Source organism: Rissa tridactyla, chromosome 1 (assembly GCF_028500815.1).
Source record: "Rissa tridactyla isolate bRisTri1 chromosome 1, bRisTri1.patW.cur.20221130, whole genome shotgun sequence".
Classification (NCBI taxonomy): Eukaryota; Metazoa; Chordata; class Aves; order Charadriiformes; family Laridae; genus Rissa; species Rissa tridactyla.
In genome coordinates this window covers 181,345,423-181,364,476 of record NC_071466.1, presented here as the reverse complement: position 1 = coordinate 181,364,476, position 19,054 = coordinate 181,345,423, and the positions used below count along the sequence as shown (strand labels likewise).

Below are 19,054 nucleotides of genomic sequence, written 5' to 3'. Positions count from 1 at the left end.
TAAGTGAGACTTCACTGAAGGGCCTTCTTTATGTGCTTATTCACACAACATTAGCATATTCCCAAGACCATGCAGATACAAATAACAGAATCATAGAATCTTCATGGTTGGAAAGGACCTTTGAGATCATCGAGTCCAACCAAACAACCTACAATCTCTGCCACTAGAGAATGCCCTGAAGTGCCACATCTAGACGTTTCTTAAACATCTCTAGGGATGGTGACTCAACCACCTCCCTGGGCAGGCTGTTCCAGTGCCTGACCACTCTTTCAGGAAAGTAATTCTTCCTAATATCTAATCTAAACCTCCCCTGCCCCAACTTCAGACCATTTCCTCTGGTCCTGTCATTGTTCACCTGGGAGAAGAGGTCAACACCCACCTCTCTCCAACCTCCTTTCAGGTAGTTGTAGAGGGCAATGAGGTCTCCCCTCAGCCTCCTCTTCTCCAAGCTAAACATGCCCAGCTCCCTCAGCCTCTCCTCATATGACCTGGTCTCCAGACCCCTCACCAGCCTGGTAGCTCTCCTCTGGACACGCTCCAGCGCTTCCATGTCCCTCTTGTACAGAGGGGCCCAGAACTGAACACAGCACTCGAGGCGGGGCCTCACCAGTGCCAAGTACAGAGGCACCATCACTTCCCTGCTCCTGCTGGCCACGCTATTCCTGATACAAGCCAGAATGCTGCTGGCCTTCTTGGCCACCTGGGCACACTGCTGCCCATGTTAAGCTGGCCGTCCACCAGCACCCCCAGGTCCTTTTCTGCTGGGCAGCTTTCCAGCCACTCTTCCCCAGGCCTGTAGCGTTGCTTGGGGTTGTTGTGACCGAAATGCAGGACCCGGCACTTGGCCTTATTAAACCTCATACAGTTGGCCTTGGCCCATCGATCCGGCCTGTCCAGGTCCCTCTGTAGAGCCTTCCTACCCTCAAGCAGATCAACACTCCCACCTAGTTTGGTGTCATCTGCAAACTTACTGAGGGTGCACTCAATCCCCTCATCCACATCATTGATAAAGATATTAAACAAAACCGGCCCCAAAACTGAGCCCTGAGGGACACCACTGGTGACTGGCCAAAAATGAGAATGAGATCTGCAATTTGGACAAGGACAATAAATAAAAAAGATAAACATCTGCATTCTACTAGCCTGTATATCACCTACAAAGTTAGTAAAGTCTCCCACTGTTAATGTAAGAGGTATGAACGGATGCATGCTCCTATATATAAAAAAAAACCACCAGGAGCCCAGTAAATTAATTGTGAAATTAACATGGACAGAAAAGGATTTGGGAATCCTAACAGGTGATCAAAACTCTCACTGGCCAGAATAATTAATACAAACCATGAATATATAAAGAAGACAGTTTCACACAGCAACACAAAATACACCTTTGCATTTAGTGAAGTAGTGACTGTCACTTGGATACTTTATCTCGTTCTTGTGACACGATTCAACAAGTCTATTATTAACCAAAAAGAGGGCAGGAGAGTCAGAAAAGAGCTTTCAGAATAACGAAACATGCATGGGAGCAAAAGACCCCAGAAGCACAATTTGTTTACTTTTAAAAAGGGAGGATTAAACAGTACCTATAAAGGATGAAGTGAATTTTGATGAAAAAGATCTCTTTATCATAAATGAAATGAAGCTGAAACCACACATACTCAAGCTAGAAATAAAAGCAGTGAGGCTAATTAACCACAAAAGGCTTCGATGGATTTTGTATCACTGGCAACCTTAAACAGACTGAATATCCCTCTAAAATATAATTCAAATACAAGTTGAAATATAAGTAAATTGAGGGAAGTTGTATGTTTAGTTTAGATGGTCACCAAGGTCTCTTCTGGCCCATGAACTCCATGTAAATTCACAATAAATATAGTAAAATCTGAAAGGATGAGCTCTCTGTTCTTACCACAAGCAAAAAGCTAGTTTGTAATGCCATAATTAACTTGTTGTCTTACAGCTCCTACACAAAACAGACATGCCTAACTCTTTTATTCTATACTATGAGGCACAAATTCATATCTCTGTCTGCCCCACATACCAGGGGTGGGATGAGGAAGACACACAAGCACCAAAAAAATCTCTTTCCCTCTTTTGAATCTAAGCAGCACAAAAATGCTATTAAACAAGCAAGCAAAGAAACAACTTTTTCTCCATCCACATGAAACACTTGAAACCACTTCATATTGGCAAAATGGGCATATAATTTTGCAACAGAAAAAAAATAAAATTGTATTTTTATGTAAAAGGCAAGGTTTACAGTGAGAGCTGGTAGCTTGGACCCACTAATACAGCTGAAAAGAAGAAACAAGCTGTTGTCCAGATCTGGGATAGCATATTTTGGTGTGACACTGCTGCTATTTTGGTAGATGATATATTATTTCCTTGCTGTCTTCATGCTCTGAATTTATAATCACTGCAGAAACTGAATGGGAGATTTAAAAAAAAAAAACACACAAAAAAACCTACAAAAAAATCCCAACCCCAAAACAGGTGAAAAGCATGTAAAGAGGCACTGGAAAATACATTACAGGCATCATTACAAAAATCAAGTTAATTACCTATAACTGTAAGATAAAAAGAATCTATCAACTGCAAAAAGATTCCAGTAGGCGAATGATAAAAAATTTATCCTCAACTTCTCAGATTAGCAAATCTCTCAGACCTTAAAGGAACATGCCTGGATTTCTTTTGCTAGTCATTCATTTGCTTCTTCCTACAGCATTGTGGGACATAGGACTTTTGAAAGACAGTGGTGTCCTGCTAGGTCAGACTAACACTCCATCTAGTCTGGTTCCATCTTGGAAAGCAAGAAAATGAGGTCCTGTTTAGGGAGAGAATGAGAACCTGCCTACATTGTCCAGTCCAGTCCTGCCGCAGTTGCCCAACATCCTTCCAACCCAACAGATTCTATGATTCTATGATTCCGTGAATGACGCAGAAATAGGTTTTTTTTTTTCTGTTGAATCCACATTTTTGCTCCAGTACTGGACTGATAATAGTCTAGACAAGAATGTCTAAACAGATTTCCACCCAAGAGAAAAAGATATTGCCTGAATTTTTTTAAATACATTTCCTCACTTCTGAACAGACTGAGGAACCTGAGCATTCCTCACGGATCTTCTCATGTAATATCCATTTTTCTGAAGACACCGCCCTTCCTTGCCTAGGAAAACCCAGCTGTGCTATCCTGTGGAAATGCAGTGGTTTTCAAGAGGTCAATACCAAGCTTTTAGCTTCTCAGTTACCTAAAACAACAAAGAACCTCTCTGGCAGCTGTAATGGGCTGCTCTACTCCACAGGGGACAGTCAAAGTCCAGTTTCACAAAAGAAGAGTTTTACAACTTTTTGTAGACAGCAGAGATCATTGGGATCGATTAGCCTTGTGTTCAGCCAGGAGTGACCAGTGATCGGTTACGCAATCACTGGGTTACAGATCTCCCTGTGCTTGTCACCTCTTGTCATGACCTTTAACAAGCATATGGCTTTCCTCCCTCTTTCCAAACTCACCCAGCCTGTCCAGCTTCTCTTTCAGAGACTATGTCTCCATACCTCTCTTTCAAGCCTAGTCTCGACCATCTCTGTTTGGCTTCTCCTAGTTTCTCTCTCCTTGCATGTGCTCTACAGCCTGCTCCCTCTTCTAACTGAAGCCTTTAGAGGAAAATAAATTTTCAACAGACATCACCAGCCCTTTGATTAAAATGAATGAAGCCAACCACCACAAGGATGTTTTCCCTTTGTGCAGCTCAGAGAGCATGCCAAAGTCGTACAGGAAAACAACCGGGACATGGGACCCCCAACCTTAGGAGACGCACTGATTTTTTCAGCCTATTTCTCAGCCTATTTTCAGGTCCCAGGAGCCACTGAGAAACCCTGTGGTGTCACAGTGACAGCAAGGCAGGCGTGAGGGACTTGTGCTTCAAACTAACAAATGGCCAATGGGGTACCTGCATGTGTGCACGCTGCAAGCACATTTGCTGAATACAGAACGATTCGCTCAAAATTGCCATCTCTGTCGTAAAACGTGTGTGTGCAAGGGCTAAATAGCTGAGATAGATATTTTTTTTTAATGATGTTATAGATACTATATGGGGCTTCATCCTCGTCATACTACATATAGCTAAAGCCATTTCGCTGGGAAAAGCTGCAGCTGGAATAATTTAATACATTTTATTTTGAAGGGCTAAAGTTCAGTAAAATTACATGCAACTAAATCCAAATACCGATAAGTGAAGGTGACTGGTACCATCGGCAACAACTCTTGCTATTGGCTGTGCCCATAATCAACTTTCATATAGAAGTGAAAATAGTTTAAAGGTATTTTAACTTTTCAGACCTCATATCAGTTGGATATTTGAAAAAGCGCTGCGTTCCTCACATACGGTATTGCCTTTAATGCATTTTCTTCCTCATTTATGCTGAAAGGAATGAAATTAAGATTGTTCTCTGTTCTAATCCCTTTCAGTATTGAAAAGCACTAGTATGGTAGCAGATCTGTAAAGAAAATGTATAAATAAATCATCAGCGATCTCGTTTAGGTAAGAACTCGGTGGGCTTTTTCATCTTCTATGAGATCAAATATCTTTTGGGTTTATATGTGTATGAAACATGTTTACATGAATAACATATACGAAATCATTCCAACAAAGTTATTCTGGTGGAAGGGAGGGAGGGCAAGGAAGAAATCTTGCTTCTTTCAATACTAACTATGTGAAAGCAAATCCAGGCATTTCCAATGTCGACGGGAAGGAAAAGACATGCAGCTCTGCAGATGCTTCACAGACCATTTGATAAACCTCCAGCAGGTTAAACAAACACACAGGGAACACTGTAAATGATACGGCAACTGCAGCCTCTCATCAAACATGAAAATCAGCAAATGGCTTTGCAGATATAATAAACACCTCAAGTGCAGAAAAGCTTACTAGCCTCTGATCTGCATTTCACAGGTCAAAACACTTGCTTCTGGTAGGAAATCACCCCAGATAGTTGCCATAATAACTGTGACTGCAGAGGTTATTGCTAATGGATTTCAAAATGCTAAAAATCTCTTCAGTGGCATATCTGAGCATTCTGTTCTGATTCTAGAAAGCACACAGTAAAAGCGTCTATGAGACAAATGCAAATTGAGGGAAAAAAGTGCCTTTGTAGATGCATACTTTAACTTCCAAATCCAGCCTTCACAGGATATATTATTTTCAGGTTTTACTTCTGCAATGAATTCTTTTTTTCCACAATGAGAACTACGAAAAAGGTATGGGATGATTTCGTGACAGCTTTCCTCAGGCAAATCACGCTCCTAATCTGCAAAACCAGTTAGCCAGTGAGGAATATTTAGTATTTTGGTAGGGGCTGAAGAATTAGGTAAAACAGCACTGCATCCATGAAATCGGAGTGCTTAAGAAATCTGAGAGAATCTGAAGTCAACGGCAACGCAGGTTTGTTTTGATGAGGCTGGAAAAGGTGACCGAGGCGTGCACAAATTAAGCAACATCGCTTGAGAAGGTGGCTGCCCTGCAGTAAATGATACAAAGGGGGCTGCTGAAGTTAGCAGCACTCCGTCAAAAAACGACGGGATGGATTACATCTTCTGTGGTTTTACTTGACACGGGAGTCTGAAGGAATTGGACCAAGTTAACTGCAAGCATGAGAACAGCTATTTTTGAACACAGGCTGTCTTGCCAATGCCATATTAATCACAGAGGAAAACAAAACTGGCTCTGGATGTGTGTCTGCACACAGGTAAACATCTACCCACCGGGGATGGACCGTCTGTCTGTCACACTTGTCAGTCACTGTGAACCTGGCTCAGACGTTAACAGCTGAGCTACAACAAGCATAATCTGGGAGCCACCTTCCCCCTTAAACAGTGTCATTTAATGAAATTTGCATCCTTGGATCACATCAGAAGCCTTTTTTTTTTTAATCCATGTGGATTTTTTTCAATTCCTCCCATCTCTCTGTATTACTTTCTATATTTCTCCCTTATTTCCGAGATTATCTTGTAAAAGAAAAATAACACACCCTATCTATTCTAGTATTATACTACGCTGCACAGACCTTTTCCTCATTTAAATTGTAGCACAGCACACACAAATGTTAAATTCAGCTAATATAATTTTATATTGACAACTCAAGCACATCATAACTGGATCACATATTCTGTCTCTAACCGTAGCCTCTACTGGATCCTGGAATTATACATATATATTTTAACTCAATTATTTTCTTATTTCTTCACAATCTTTGCTTGTTTTCCTATAGCAATGTATTTTTGTTTTCAGGATTAAACAGACATTTCTATATGTTACAAACCCCCCAAAATCATAGTGAAGGAAATAGAGTGGTCTTTAAAATTCTTCAGCTTCCAGCTGACCTACATTCAAGTTCATTAGTTGTGGGCAGTAGACAAACCCCTCAGGAAAGCCACATTTGGTGTAGCCTGAGACAGAATATGAACATTTGCTGCACAGCAGGCTGTTGGTCAGGGAAAAGAAAAAAAAATAAAGTGTACTTTTGTATTTTTTTAAACAGCTAAATAGCACCTGTATGTGTTCAGAGCCAAGGATTAGAAGAAAACCACCTTACCTCTTTCTACGGACAAATACATTGTGTATTTAAACATTTCAGAGCCTGAAAATTCCCAGGACATTAATTATTGTTTTATTACAATATTTAGTATTTCACGACTTCTCCTAGGAGTACTTTGTGTCCTAAACAATTACCGAGGACACTACATCACACAGTAATTATTTTTTTAGTATCAGTTCTGTAAATATTATCCTTGCAAGGCATTTTCAGGTTCTTTGATTTGCGTGTGCTCCCTTCTAGCTCAGTAGTTCAAAATTCAGCCTGCCCTAAAATTATATTTGTTTAACATTTCATTTTTGCATTAAAATCCTGTTACCAAACCCCCTAAAAACGAGGCTGCAAAACTGCTAATAACAGCAACACCAGAGCTTGAGCCGCTGCAGAGGACGCGCTCAGGGCTGTACATTCACTCTGTGTTTTCCCTCCAGTTTGATGGCTAGCCCCGTTTTTGAGATCAAACACTGTGCTGAAATAGGAAACCTGTATTATAGCATGCTTCAAAGAATCAGGTAGTGTGGAAAGCAAGCGCAATATTCATGCGTGTACAAAGGAAGTGAAAAGTCTGGTCACTTTAATTTCAGACTTCAAAGTCTTGACAATTTTCCTTCAGAGTAGAGTGACCTATTTTAACAACTGACCTGTTAGTACCTCCCTGCAACTGCGTACAAAACTTGCAAATGACAAATAATAATAGAAAAAAATTGGTTAGAGAGAAAAACAGACTCCCTATAGTGGAGAAAATGTCAAAGGAATGATTTATAACATACGGGTTTGATCTTTTCCTGCTCTTCTCCATAAGGGCTGGCATGCGCTCTCACCATAAATACAGACAATTTGCCTGTTCAGCAGATCAGGTATCACCGTGGAGTAGAAGGTGGCTGGAATAAGACTTGGGAAGGTGCAACGGCTCCTGTGGATCCCAGGGGCCGGCACAGCTGGAACGCAAGGGTTATGCGGGAGGTGAAACAACAGTGGATCAAAGACAACATGATGAGGGACAAGACTTCAAGGACCTTTTGCTAAGTGCGTTGAGGAGGGCTGAAGGCAGGCAGCTGTGTTATTCTTCCATCCCAGAGAAAAGAAAATTTCCTCTGTGTGAGGAAATATTCCCGCTATGTCTCCTCATTATATGGTGCTGGTTCTTTGAACAAGAATTTACCCCAGGAGAGAGACAGCTACATGACTGCAATGCTCCTGGCTAAACTAAAGCTCTCCGTTCACGGATGATTCAAATAGCTGTTCCGGACTACAATTTGCATTATAGTTATTTTGAGCCCTTGACTACTTCAGGCAATAAAACTTCACTTTTCTGGAAGTCTCCCATAGTGCAGATGTCTGAGTCAGTAGATGCAAGAAGTAAAAAGTATGGATATTTTTAATTTAATGTCAAATAGATTGGGTACGAATTGGCTTCCCCCCCCAAAATAGACTTTCAACGCAACCAAAATTACTTGCAGAATTTAACTGATGATTTCGGCCAACAAAAATTAAACACTGAGAAGCTGAAACATTTCAGCTCTTAAAAACTGTGGGCTCTTTGATTATTTATTTAAAGACTTTTTTTTTAGGAATAGTAACTTTAAGACTCAATAAAAAGCAGGTACAGAATTGGACTGAAAACAAAACAAAACTTCTGTTTCAGATTTTACAAAATATTTTAATCAGCCTCAAATTTATGGTGTCTTTTTTTTTTGTTTCATGGAAGAATTATTTTTATGCTCGTGTCAGGTCATTTCTTTCCTCCTCCGTCCCCCCAGTTTTCAGTGAGTGAACTGAAAATAGACAAATAAATAAATGAAGCGAACAATTTGCACAGCATTAGCGTTGACAGATTTTTCTTTGTTGCTAGAACAGGTAAGAGGGCATTGGGTTTCGTCTGAAAAGCATGGGAGCTGCTATTCAGCCTGTCCGTACTCAAAACAGCACTGTGAACACGCGTGTGTTAAAAGTCTCCTTGACTTCAAAGTGCCTCTTTAACAGTGTCATCGTCTCTTGACATTTTATCGTACCAGTACTGTTGGAATATTTGATGCCCTTTTTAAAGCTCCCGCAGGAATAAGCAAGCACAGGAACGACGCCTTTGACTCAAGTGCTATTGCCCGGATGCTTCCCCTTGGCCAGGCATCGCTTCGGACCCTCGGCAAGCCAGGAAGAAACCTCAGCCCAGGAACCCAATGGGAACTACGGCCATCTAAACCTAGGGACTCAAGCTGTTAGCTAACAAGTGAGTATCAAATACTCTATTTTTCAATGACAGACGTTTTTAACTGCATCTGTGATTCTGATGGAAGGGCCTCACCTGTGAATTTTGAAACACATTACTTTCATTTATGAGCCTAAGTACTAGTCTGACAGGGATGGTCTCCTGAATGAGGCACAGCACACACCCCCTTGGCTTCTCTAACCTACTACATGGGCAGAGTAGCAATAAGGTTTCATTATATACTGGTCAACAGTCTAAATTTAAAGGTTCAGAGAAGAAAAACTGTTTGTTTCTTACTTTGCAGGCTGCCCGTCATGCTGGCGTTACCACAAGCCTCACTTTTACGTTAAGGAACTCTGACTGTAAAGCTAAATAATGTTTCAAACAATCATGTACTTATAACTATAACTAAACACCTACACATCTGCAAAATTAAGTCCAAGTTTCAAAGTGCAATTATATCAATGCATTTAATTTGAATTAATTGTAATTTCGGCAATTCGGTAAATCCCTTTGAAAGGATCTGTTGCTTGTTGATTTTGCGCCATGTGAAGACATGATAAATATGACATGTAGTCTCATCACATGAATAATGCATTCTGCATCTTAAGCAAGCAAGTTCTGCTCCAGAGAGATGCTTAATCCATACCCTGCTTCTGGGGATGAGAGGAATTAAACTCAGGGCACGGATTTCACAGTATGTGCTCATTTGACTTTAATTATAAAATGATTATTTCAACAATTTTTTCCTGTAAAATAAACCAAGCCTGAGCTCCATGTAACCTCTGTGGAATTACAGTACTTCTCTGTGCATTCAGTCTTTGCTCATCAATACTGCGCTTTCAATACAGTTTCACACGGAAGGATAAACGCAACCTCTTGGGGTTTACAGTTGGCATAGTAGCCAACAGTAGCAACGAAAGCTCCACCTTTTTTGATATCTGGCCAAAGGAAGGAGCACTGAAATCCTTTAAAGTGAATTCAAATGTCATGAGAAGGAACTTTCACCAGGCACAGGGAGATGACCCGATCCCACACTACTCAGGAAGATTTACATCATGCAACCTAGATAGATATTTTCACTAGTACACAGACTGTTCAAACCTGTGTAAAACCCAGTATAAGACCATGTACCTTGCTAAACCCCCAGATTTTTCTCTCGGCTGATTCAATGGCCAGAGCACTCCTTGGGAATAGGACATCTGCTGTCCGTGTCTCAGGAATGACAGAGCATCAAGTGGATTAGACAGCTATACTGTCAAAGGCACTGCCAGGCTTCAAGCTTGAAAAAACAGCACATCGGGAATGGGATGTTTTATCAGGCATACCATCTGGGGGGAACAGAAATGAATGCTTTCCATACAGTGCATGCTCTCCATGTAAGGATGACTGACAGTAACTCCCGCAGACACCTCTCCATCCTGGCCTAAAAGAATTTACCAGGTTCATTGCATCACACCTTCCAATTCAAAAGCTATTTGGAGCTGACCTACATACTGTCAGAAACGCGATCCTGCCCTCAAGCAAAAGCAGCTGTACTACTTCCAGTCTCAAACTAGTTGATGCTGCTAGTTAATACTACCAGTACTCACCCTACTGCCAAGCTGGCTAGCTGGGATGTGTCTCAATCTGCGTCAAGACTAATCCATAATGTGGATAAACTGCCCACAGACAAGATGCTATTTAGATGCTATTTCGACAATAGATGCTATTTACAAGGTGCTAGCTTGCATATGAAATGTGGGGTCAAATTTTCTCCATGTCCAAGTGATATAAATGTTTACAGGTTCTTTTCAGAAACTTCAGACATATCCCAAATGTTCAAGTTACTTCTCAAAATAGTGCTTAGTTTTACAAAGGTATTTAGGTATCTAAATGCACGACATCCACTATGCTAGAGTGTGAATTTGTCAGGACATAAAGAAGTTTTAATTGTTATTTTTTAAATATCCAACCAGCTCAGTATCATTTATCCTTTGGGGGTCCTAAGGAGTAGAGATGAAACAATTCTTCACTATATTGAAAGCTGAAGAACATACATAAGCTTTAATAATTTTTTTCAGAACACCTGAAATAAGCAGAGTACATCTCACCAAGCACTTGCCAGTTTTATCTCTCTGAACAAACTGTGACTCCCACAGCAAATAGGAAAGATTTATCTGTAATGCTCTCAAAAACTCCAGAATATATAGTAACTTTTAAAAAAATTCAAAATAAATGGTCATTGCTCATGATGACTATCCAACACCTGAAATTCCTTATCTTATCAAACGCTCTAAAGAAAAACTTTCACCAAACCTTCTCTTTAAAGAACACAACTGAAAATCATCAGGAGTTCTCAAAATGACATATGAAACCATGAACTTGGGCCTGTATTTGGACCTTAGCATAAATGTTTTATAAATGCAGTAACCACATCATAAATGTCACTTGCTACGTTCACAGTGAAAAAAATAAGATTTTTTAAAAAAAAAAGTAAATACTTAGTATGTTAAGTATTAGCTACAGCATTACCAGAGGACGTACCCATACAGAGGTCTTAATTCACTCTGAAGAACAATGAATCTTGATTTGTATTGACTTGGGAGAAAAAAAATCTGGTTGGGGTTTGTGTAATTAAAGAGTTTCTCATAACAATAACTGCACACTGGACATTGTAGCCATGTAATTTCACAATGTTTACGATCTTCATGATTCTACCATAAAAATAACAATCTTTAAATCATTAGGACGTTTTCGACAGACAAAAAAGTTCATTATAAGCAACAGTAAATCATCCCGCTCGTGCTCTCTCACGCATATACAAACATACACACAAAGCACTCACAAAACAGGTACTTTGGCCTTTCAGAAACACTAGTTATTGGGATGAGATCTGAGCCTGACAGTGCTAAAGGTCTGAGCTCCATCCCCCGCATCCATAGGCTCCCTGTGGGATGTGAGACTTTGTTCAATAATAAGGCCATGGAGTGCAGAGGATATTAACATTAGTCATTAGAAGGTGGCTGACATGACCATACAGTTTCTGATTTCTATTGTAATACATCTTCCCTTCGAGTCAGAGGTTACTGTGCTTGAGGTGAGAATGGCAACATCAGTTATTCTGCCTGTGCGCAACCTTTGTCAGGGTTCATTTGTTTTCATTAAAAGATCTCTAAAATTTTACTTATGGTGAAAATCCCTTTAGAATGCTGTATAATACACACACACACACACATATATATATATATAAAAAACTTGCTTTTCATTGGCATATTTTGCAGACTTGTTTGAGATAATTAAGAGAGACACAAGTTCGAAGATCGCGTATTTTAACAATTGATCTAGTGGCCCAGCTTTGTGCGATGTGATGACAGAAAAGACAAGGATGACATAGCGTGCGGCAGAAAATCACGTGAAGATGAGAAGTCTGATAGAGTGCTGCTCTGCTAGATTTCTCAGCCTGTCCGAACAGCAGTGGAAAATATGAGCCCATCTTCCTATACCATCAAAATCAGATACTAAAGAACAGATTTCACAGGACCTGAAAATACGAGCCTCTGATGAAAAGGTTGTTGTGATCAATGCCTGAAATCTGCTGCTAAAGACAGACACGGGGATGTTCTTCATAGCAAAAGCCCGAGGAAACCAAACTGCTGAAACTCATTACAGCTCCCATGGAACCTGCCTTATAAAGTTGCGTGGTAGTAACTGTAATTCATTTGCTTTTTATAACTAGTTGAATTTTGATTAGTATTACCTTGCTGTTCACAAACAAGTTAGGTGTTATAAAAAGCAAAGCAAGTCTTACCTGGAATACTCTGTCTCCTCACAGACAGTGCTCCATCAGGTGCCTTTGCCTGGTTTGCAGACTTTGTGTAAGGACTCTCATCTAAACAGAAACAAGCAACACTTCCAGTTACTGTTAAATATAATGTTAAAAACAACATATTTTTTACCCAAATACTGTGTGAACTAACAAAGGAGAGCACAGGAGCTGCTGTGAGCTGGATGAGGATGAGTACTTCTGAACGCTGACTCAATGCTTAATGTCATGTTTAGACTCAAGGACAAAGGTTCTGAATAGCAGAGCTGAAAAGGATGGGGTAAAACTCCAATCGGAGATAATGCTTAGTCAATGACAGGCTTGATATACAAAGGCCTTTTTTGTTTAAAAAAAAATAATCATAGAATCTTCCCTTTTTCTCATGTTAAGAGGCTTCACATGTCAAAGACTCGAGCGAGAGAGGTACCATCCCTGTTCTGGAGTGAAAGGCTTCCAGAAGCTTTTGAGTATTCCAGCTGTAAAGATGCATTCCTTTTCCTTTGGGATCTGTCAGTGGGTGGTTCCTTGTCTGTTGTAACGATTGATTGGGGAAAACATCAGAAAGCTGTTGCCAAATAGGCCAGGCACATTTATGCCTGAAGAATGGCACTGTGACAGTCTGTGTCTAAACAGGAGGCTACATGGAACGCCTACTGATCAACCTCAGCGCATAAGAGACCAGTAATGGTGGGATGAGCAGGTGAGTCATCAACTAAAGGCAGCAGTAGGCAGAAAGTGAGTCACTTCTACATCCCTCTTAAGAGCAGAAAGATGCTAGGGAAAAGATCAATTATACTGTAGCTTTAAAAAGGACAAGCCATAAGCTCAGGAAAGAAATGTGAATAAAAGAGAAGAAATAATATTATGCACTTTATTACTTTAATCAAAAGAAAGGAATCAGAAGAAATTAGGCTTCTGTCTTGCTTGTCCTTTAATTGAATGCTCAAACACTTTAAAGTATTATCAAATCCTTCTATTTGCATATTTTCCTTCAGGTTGCAAAGGACCGATGCGTTTACAGCATGTGCATGAATACATGCTTAAATACAGATCAACGAGTAAAGGAATCAAAGATTACGTTATCTGGTATGGCATCCTCAGATCAAGTAGAACCATACAAGCATTTTCTGGAGAATCACTTTTTCTTTCCAGCTGACACTCTTGACATTATAAGCCTTCTTTGATGATTACACTATTTATGTCCTGCGAAGTCTCAAACTCCTTTAGAAACTTGCATCAAAGACAGCAGTAGGTCCTTATACAAGTGAGATAAGGGTTTAGTCAGCATAACTTAATTTAAAACCAGGTCTCAGAAAGAAGTGACTGGAAGAGCTGGTTGGCTTTTAAAAGCAGAACCTCTGCAATAAACTCCGCTACTGCCAGGCGGATGCAGTAACAAAAAAACTAAATGAATTTCAAAAAAAAAAAAAGAAAGAAAGAAAAAGACAAAATATTGTTTTATAGCTATGCACCTTGATGAAAATACAGCAAGTAATGAAAAACATATATTGGTAAAATACCTAACAGCCAATATAATTGTTTTTTCTACAGTAAAATGGACTCCCATTGCTTTAGGACTACATTGTTACAAGGAGAAAGATAACAGGCTTAACTATACTGTATGCTAGTACAAACTCCAAGAAAATAGAGCTGTCAGCTACAGGAAATACAGAAGCATGAAAAAATATTCATGTAGATCTAGCTCCACAATTTACGAAAAAGGTAGACTTGTAAAGCCTTTTTCTTCCCTTTGAGGAAAGTGGAAAAGCTAGTATTATTGCACATGCAGAACATACATCCCCTCATTAAAAGAGAAAAATTAAAATAAGAGTGAACCGGAGCTTCTGAAGGAATTAGGATTAATATCTTTTTTCTTTCATAGAAGAGACACTGCGGAGCTCATACTCAAGACAAGGCTCTCCAACCAGCCTTGCTAGCTCATATCAATACCAAAAAAAGTAGAGCTCATCAATAACATGTGGCTTACATGTCCCATCCATTATAACTTATTTGCAGGTGCCGAACGCAACAGCAGATAGTGTGACACGTGCATTTTTCTATTAAAAAGTAGGCAAGAAACATAATACAATTTCTCAGGAGCCAATGGATGGTGATGACTTCTGGGCCCTATTTGAATGTGTGCCCTACCTATGAAAAAACCTATCAATTTACAGAACAAAACAGTCCTCTCCTAGTCACACTTATTACATACAAACTCTTTTTATCAGAGTGGAGAGTGGGCAAAAAGGAAAGAAAAATTTCCACAAACAGACCTTTTTCACTGAATCTTTGTCACGGAGCAAATAAGTAAATCAGCTACAGTCTCCTGCTGGAACAGGATTTTCCCAATATTGCACCGCGCTGGGAGTACCTGCGGTTATCCCGAATTCGGAATAAAGGACAAGCCTGCAAATCTCTCTGGTTAACTGCACCAATGAGGGAAAGGGAGTGCACGTTCAACTTACTACGGAGCCTAAGCAAAGAGTCTAGTATTTTCTACATAACAACTGCAGATACTAAAGGTAACGGAGACTGCATGTGTGCGAAAGCTAGCATCGTAATTTAAGCATATTAACATTGAGGACTTTGCAGGTATTTATATAGTTTAGGTACTGTGGGCATGCAATTGTGTTGCATTTCTTAATCTACAGACTTTCATAGCAAAAAAAGAGTTGCTTCATAAACTTCTGAACCCCTATTAATGCAAAATATGCCCAATCATTACTGGGAAAGAACAATGAGCCACTGTATCGTTGGTGAACTGGGAAGCTGTTCCCAGGACAGGAAGGAATTATCTTTCAATGCCCATTTAGCAGTAAAATCACACTGCCACATAACTAGAAATCAGCGTAAAGGATTCCCAGAAGTAAAGGAAAACAAATATAACTAACTGGAGAAAGAATGCTAACAGCCTTACTGAGATGCTTATTTGAGACAAAAAAGTAACATGAAGAGCAGACAGATGCAGAAATAGATGCCATCCTAAAGAACAGAGTAACTAAAGAGGCAAGGAAGCCCTGATAGCCCTGAAATGTCAGACAGCATTCATGCTGTCAAAAAGGGAAAAAACCTTTTTGCATGTATTAGCAAAGTTGTACGTGTGGCCACAAGAATTTATTATGAAATTGTAATTTATTGATGTCCCCATCCACTCTATAGTTAGCAGGGAGAGTCTTAAAACATGCAAAAATGTTTCATGATAGCAGTACCTAGAGAGATTTGTCTGAGTGTTTTGTATTACCAGCTTCCCCCTCTAGAGCACAGATTTCGTGGAGATGAAACCCAACCCAATGCTCTGAAACAGCAAAGGAGTAAATGGGTATGGAGCATTCCCCTCCAACAGGAGACAATAACTCAAAGTTAGGTAAAGCTGCGATGTATTTAAGAAGCCACACATACAAAACAGAAGGAGAAACAGGCTAGACTCTGAAGCATAACCACAGAATCATAGAATAGTTTGGGTTGGAAGGGACCCTAAAGACCATCTAGTTCCAACCCCCCTGCCATGGGCAGGGACACCTCCCGCTAGACCAGGCTGCTCAAAGCCCCATCCAGCCTGGCCTTGAACACTTCCAGGGATGGGGCATCCACAACTTCTATGGGCAACATGTTCCAGTGCCTCACCACCCTCAGAGTGAAAAATTTATTCCGTTTGTTTAATCTAAATCTACCCTCTTCCAGTTTGAAGCCATCATCCCTCGTCCTGTCACTACAGCCCCTTGTAAAAAGTCCCTCTCCAGCTTTCTTGTAGGCCCCGTTCAGAAACTGGAAAGCTGCTAAAAGGACTCCCCAGAAACTTTTCTTCTCCAGGCTGAAAAACCCCAACTCTCTCAGCCTCCCTTCACAGGAGTGGTGCTTCAGCCCTTTGATCATCTTTGTGGCCTAGTGAGAAAAATCTCATCTAGCTACACCCGTAATACTAATATGATCCAATCCCCAGCAGGGAGTGACCCACAGTCTGTAAAGAATTCACAGGCCAAACTGTCGTCCCTGAGCATGGAAACGCCTTCACCTGGAGCAGGCAGCCAGGCACCTCCTGCCTGCTCCTGGAGGAACCACACGGCAGGTGGCCACGTTCGCTACAACGAGACGAGTGTAGCTATGCGGATACACTCTTGGAGCTGCATTAATTACATCACTGGCTCTTTTTTTCTTTCTTCTAATTTGCTCTGGCTAAGAGATTAGACAGCCCACGGTAAACAACTTCTAGCAAGTCAGTAGGTCATATTAAGGTGACTGCTATGCCAGCCGATCTCTTTGCTCAGTGACTGCAGGAAACTAACTCCCTTATGATGTTAACAGGTGAGGGTCATTTTCTCCCCCAAATCATACTTGCATATCGTTTGCAGTTGCCAACGTGCAATAGTGAACAAGACACCCACTGTGTTAATTCTCCTCCTTCCTGGCAGAACACAGGGATAATCTCAGAGGCGACACCCTGAAGATTACCGAGATTCTCAACCAGCAAAGCAAAATGATCTTCCTGGTTTCTCCTTTTCTTTGTCCTCATGGAACAGTCCCAAATACCAGTAACAGTAACTCATGTATCATCCTTTCAATGGTCTGCACACAATTCTTCTAATTAAAGACTGCAAAGATAATTATCAAGTGGACAGGCAAGTAGTCGTACTGCTTACAGCTATTAGTGTAGGCTTATTGCCTTTAGCTGTTGACTGTGAGGCAGATAAGCAGCTTTTTGCACTTTCCTGCCCATTTTTAACCCACTGGCTTCTCTATCCTGTAACTGAATAACTCATTCTTTCAGTTAGGGACCATGCTGTGACCCATTTATATCGTTCTGTGTTGCTCTTACTGTACGGGGGGTTCTCTGTCTAAGACTAAGCACTCTATGTACCAAACAAACCTACAAAGATTATACACTGAATGATGTGTACAGATCTATATAAAGGGCTTGGTACTGTGCCAGCAAAATGACCATACGAAATATTTAGATATTTGCTGTATTCAGCTTAATATCCTTTGAAGGATACCAACTGGGGACACATAAGAGGGAATAAAAGGAAAGAGATTTCCTCAACAGCCAAGGCCAGGCGTTCAACATATCAGGCGGTTTACGGCCGCTAAACCACTTGCGTGTCTCTCGAGGTGGCTGTGAAAGCTACTGACAAAAGGATGTGGTTTACAGATGTGGCAAAGCCTAAGTGCGCTCCCTCCTTCAAGTCTTCCAACCAGTTAGAGCATGTTTCCTTCACTCCTGCTGCCGCATGTCCAGGCGATAACTACTGAACCCAGTAAACGTGTCCAAATCCTGTGCAGCATCAGGTGGCTCCAGAAGGCGACTACGCACAACTGTGTACTGTCGGATACGAAGAGGAAGTCTCTTCCCACCCCACTGGGAATAGCTACTGAACAACTCAGCAGCTGCCGCTTTGGCCCTTCTACATGGAGAGGAAATGTGAAGATCCTTCACTGTCGTATCTTGTCTCCCCCACACAACAGCTCATTCTCAGCTCTACGTCACCACTTGTACCTGCTTCTCTTCTGCAAAGCCTGCATTCCTCTGGGGACAGGGGAAATAACGTGGCACCAAATTTCTAAGTGAGGAATTTCAAACACAGGGGAATTTTTTTAATATCTAGAAGCTTGGAAGCTATATTAAATTTTTTCAACAGTACATGTGAAAGCATTATGAGAACAGTTTCCATCTTTCAGTTTTTCATTCTCATTCTTCAACAGCTTACTTATGTCTTGCGACAGGATAAGCTGTTCTTTGGCCAAGGGAGAACTTAACTTAAACCTTTTTAGAGTTTGACCATGTTGCTCCCAAGCAGACTTCTGAACCCAAGCAAGTGAAATCTGAGGTGTTCCTCAAATGTTCCCCACTGTGAAGCATCTCCAGCTACTGTAAGTCCCCAGGCTCCAAAAGTAAGCACCTTACATCTTCAGCTGGCCACACCTCCAGCTGCCTCAGTGTACGGGAAGAATGAGACCAACTGCACATGTTACTGCTTACACCATTTGGGATAGCACACACCTCAGACTAGTAAAGAATCACATACCTGTACAAAGACAGAGGATGGCAACACAACAAGTTGTCAAGAGGATGATTACAGCTGAGAGAAGAACATCCCTGAGATTAGCTTCTCAAAAATTAAAAGCACCATGGTCACAGTTATTACTACAGTTATTACTTCACGCATTCCTAGATCTGTAACAGCCCATTCACAGAAATTTGCCATTCCTTAACTTTATAATGAAGAATATTTTTCACTAAAAGCAACAGATTTTTATGAATCCTGCCAATACAGCACAAAATACCATAGGTTCTCATATTTCCTATATCTCAAATTTATCCTGAATTTTTTTCTTTAAATGGCACAAAGCTCAGCATATCTAAAAGCGTTGGTTTTGGCACAGTATCATACCAGTGACAGCTGGTAAATTCTGAGCTACAGCATTGTCGGTTATCCCCACAGCTTACAGCTGGAGGCTTT

At 40.7% G+C, this 19,054-nt stretch overlaps 1 protein-coding gene across 9 annotated transcripts in view; it reads right to left on the bottom strand.

The window, feature by feature from the left end:
- GRIP1 (glutamate receptor interacting protein 1) overlaps positions 1 to 19,054 on the bottom strand; it is a 335,688-nt gene that overhangs the window by 98,699 nt on the left and 217,935 nt on the right. For all 9 annotated transcript variants that reach the window (XM_054183548.1, XM_054183689.1, XM_054183982.1 and 6 more), the window contains exon 2: positions 12,585 to 12,665. In XM_054183548.1, the coding sequence (XP_054039523.1) occupies positions 12,585 to 12,665 (81 nt within the window). The remainder of the gene's footprint in view (positions 1 to 12,584; positions 12,666 to 19,054) is intronic.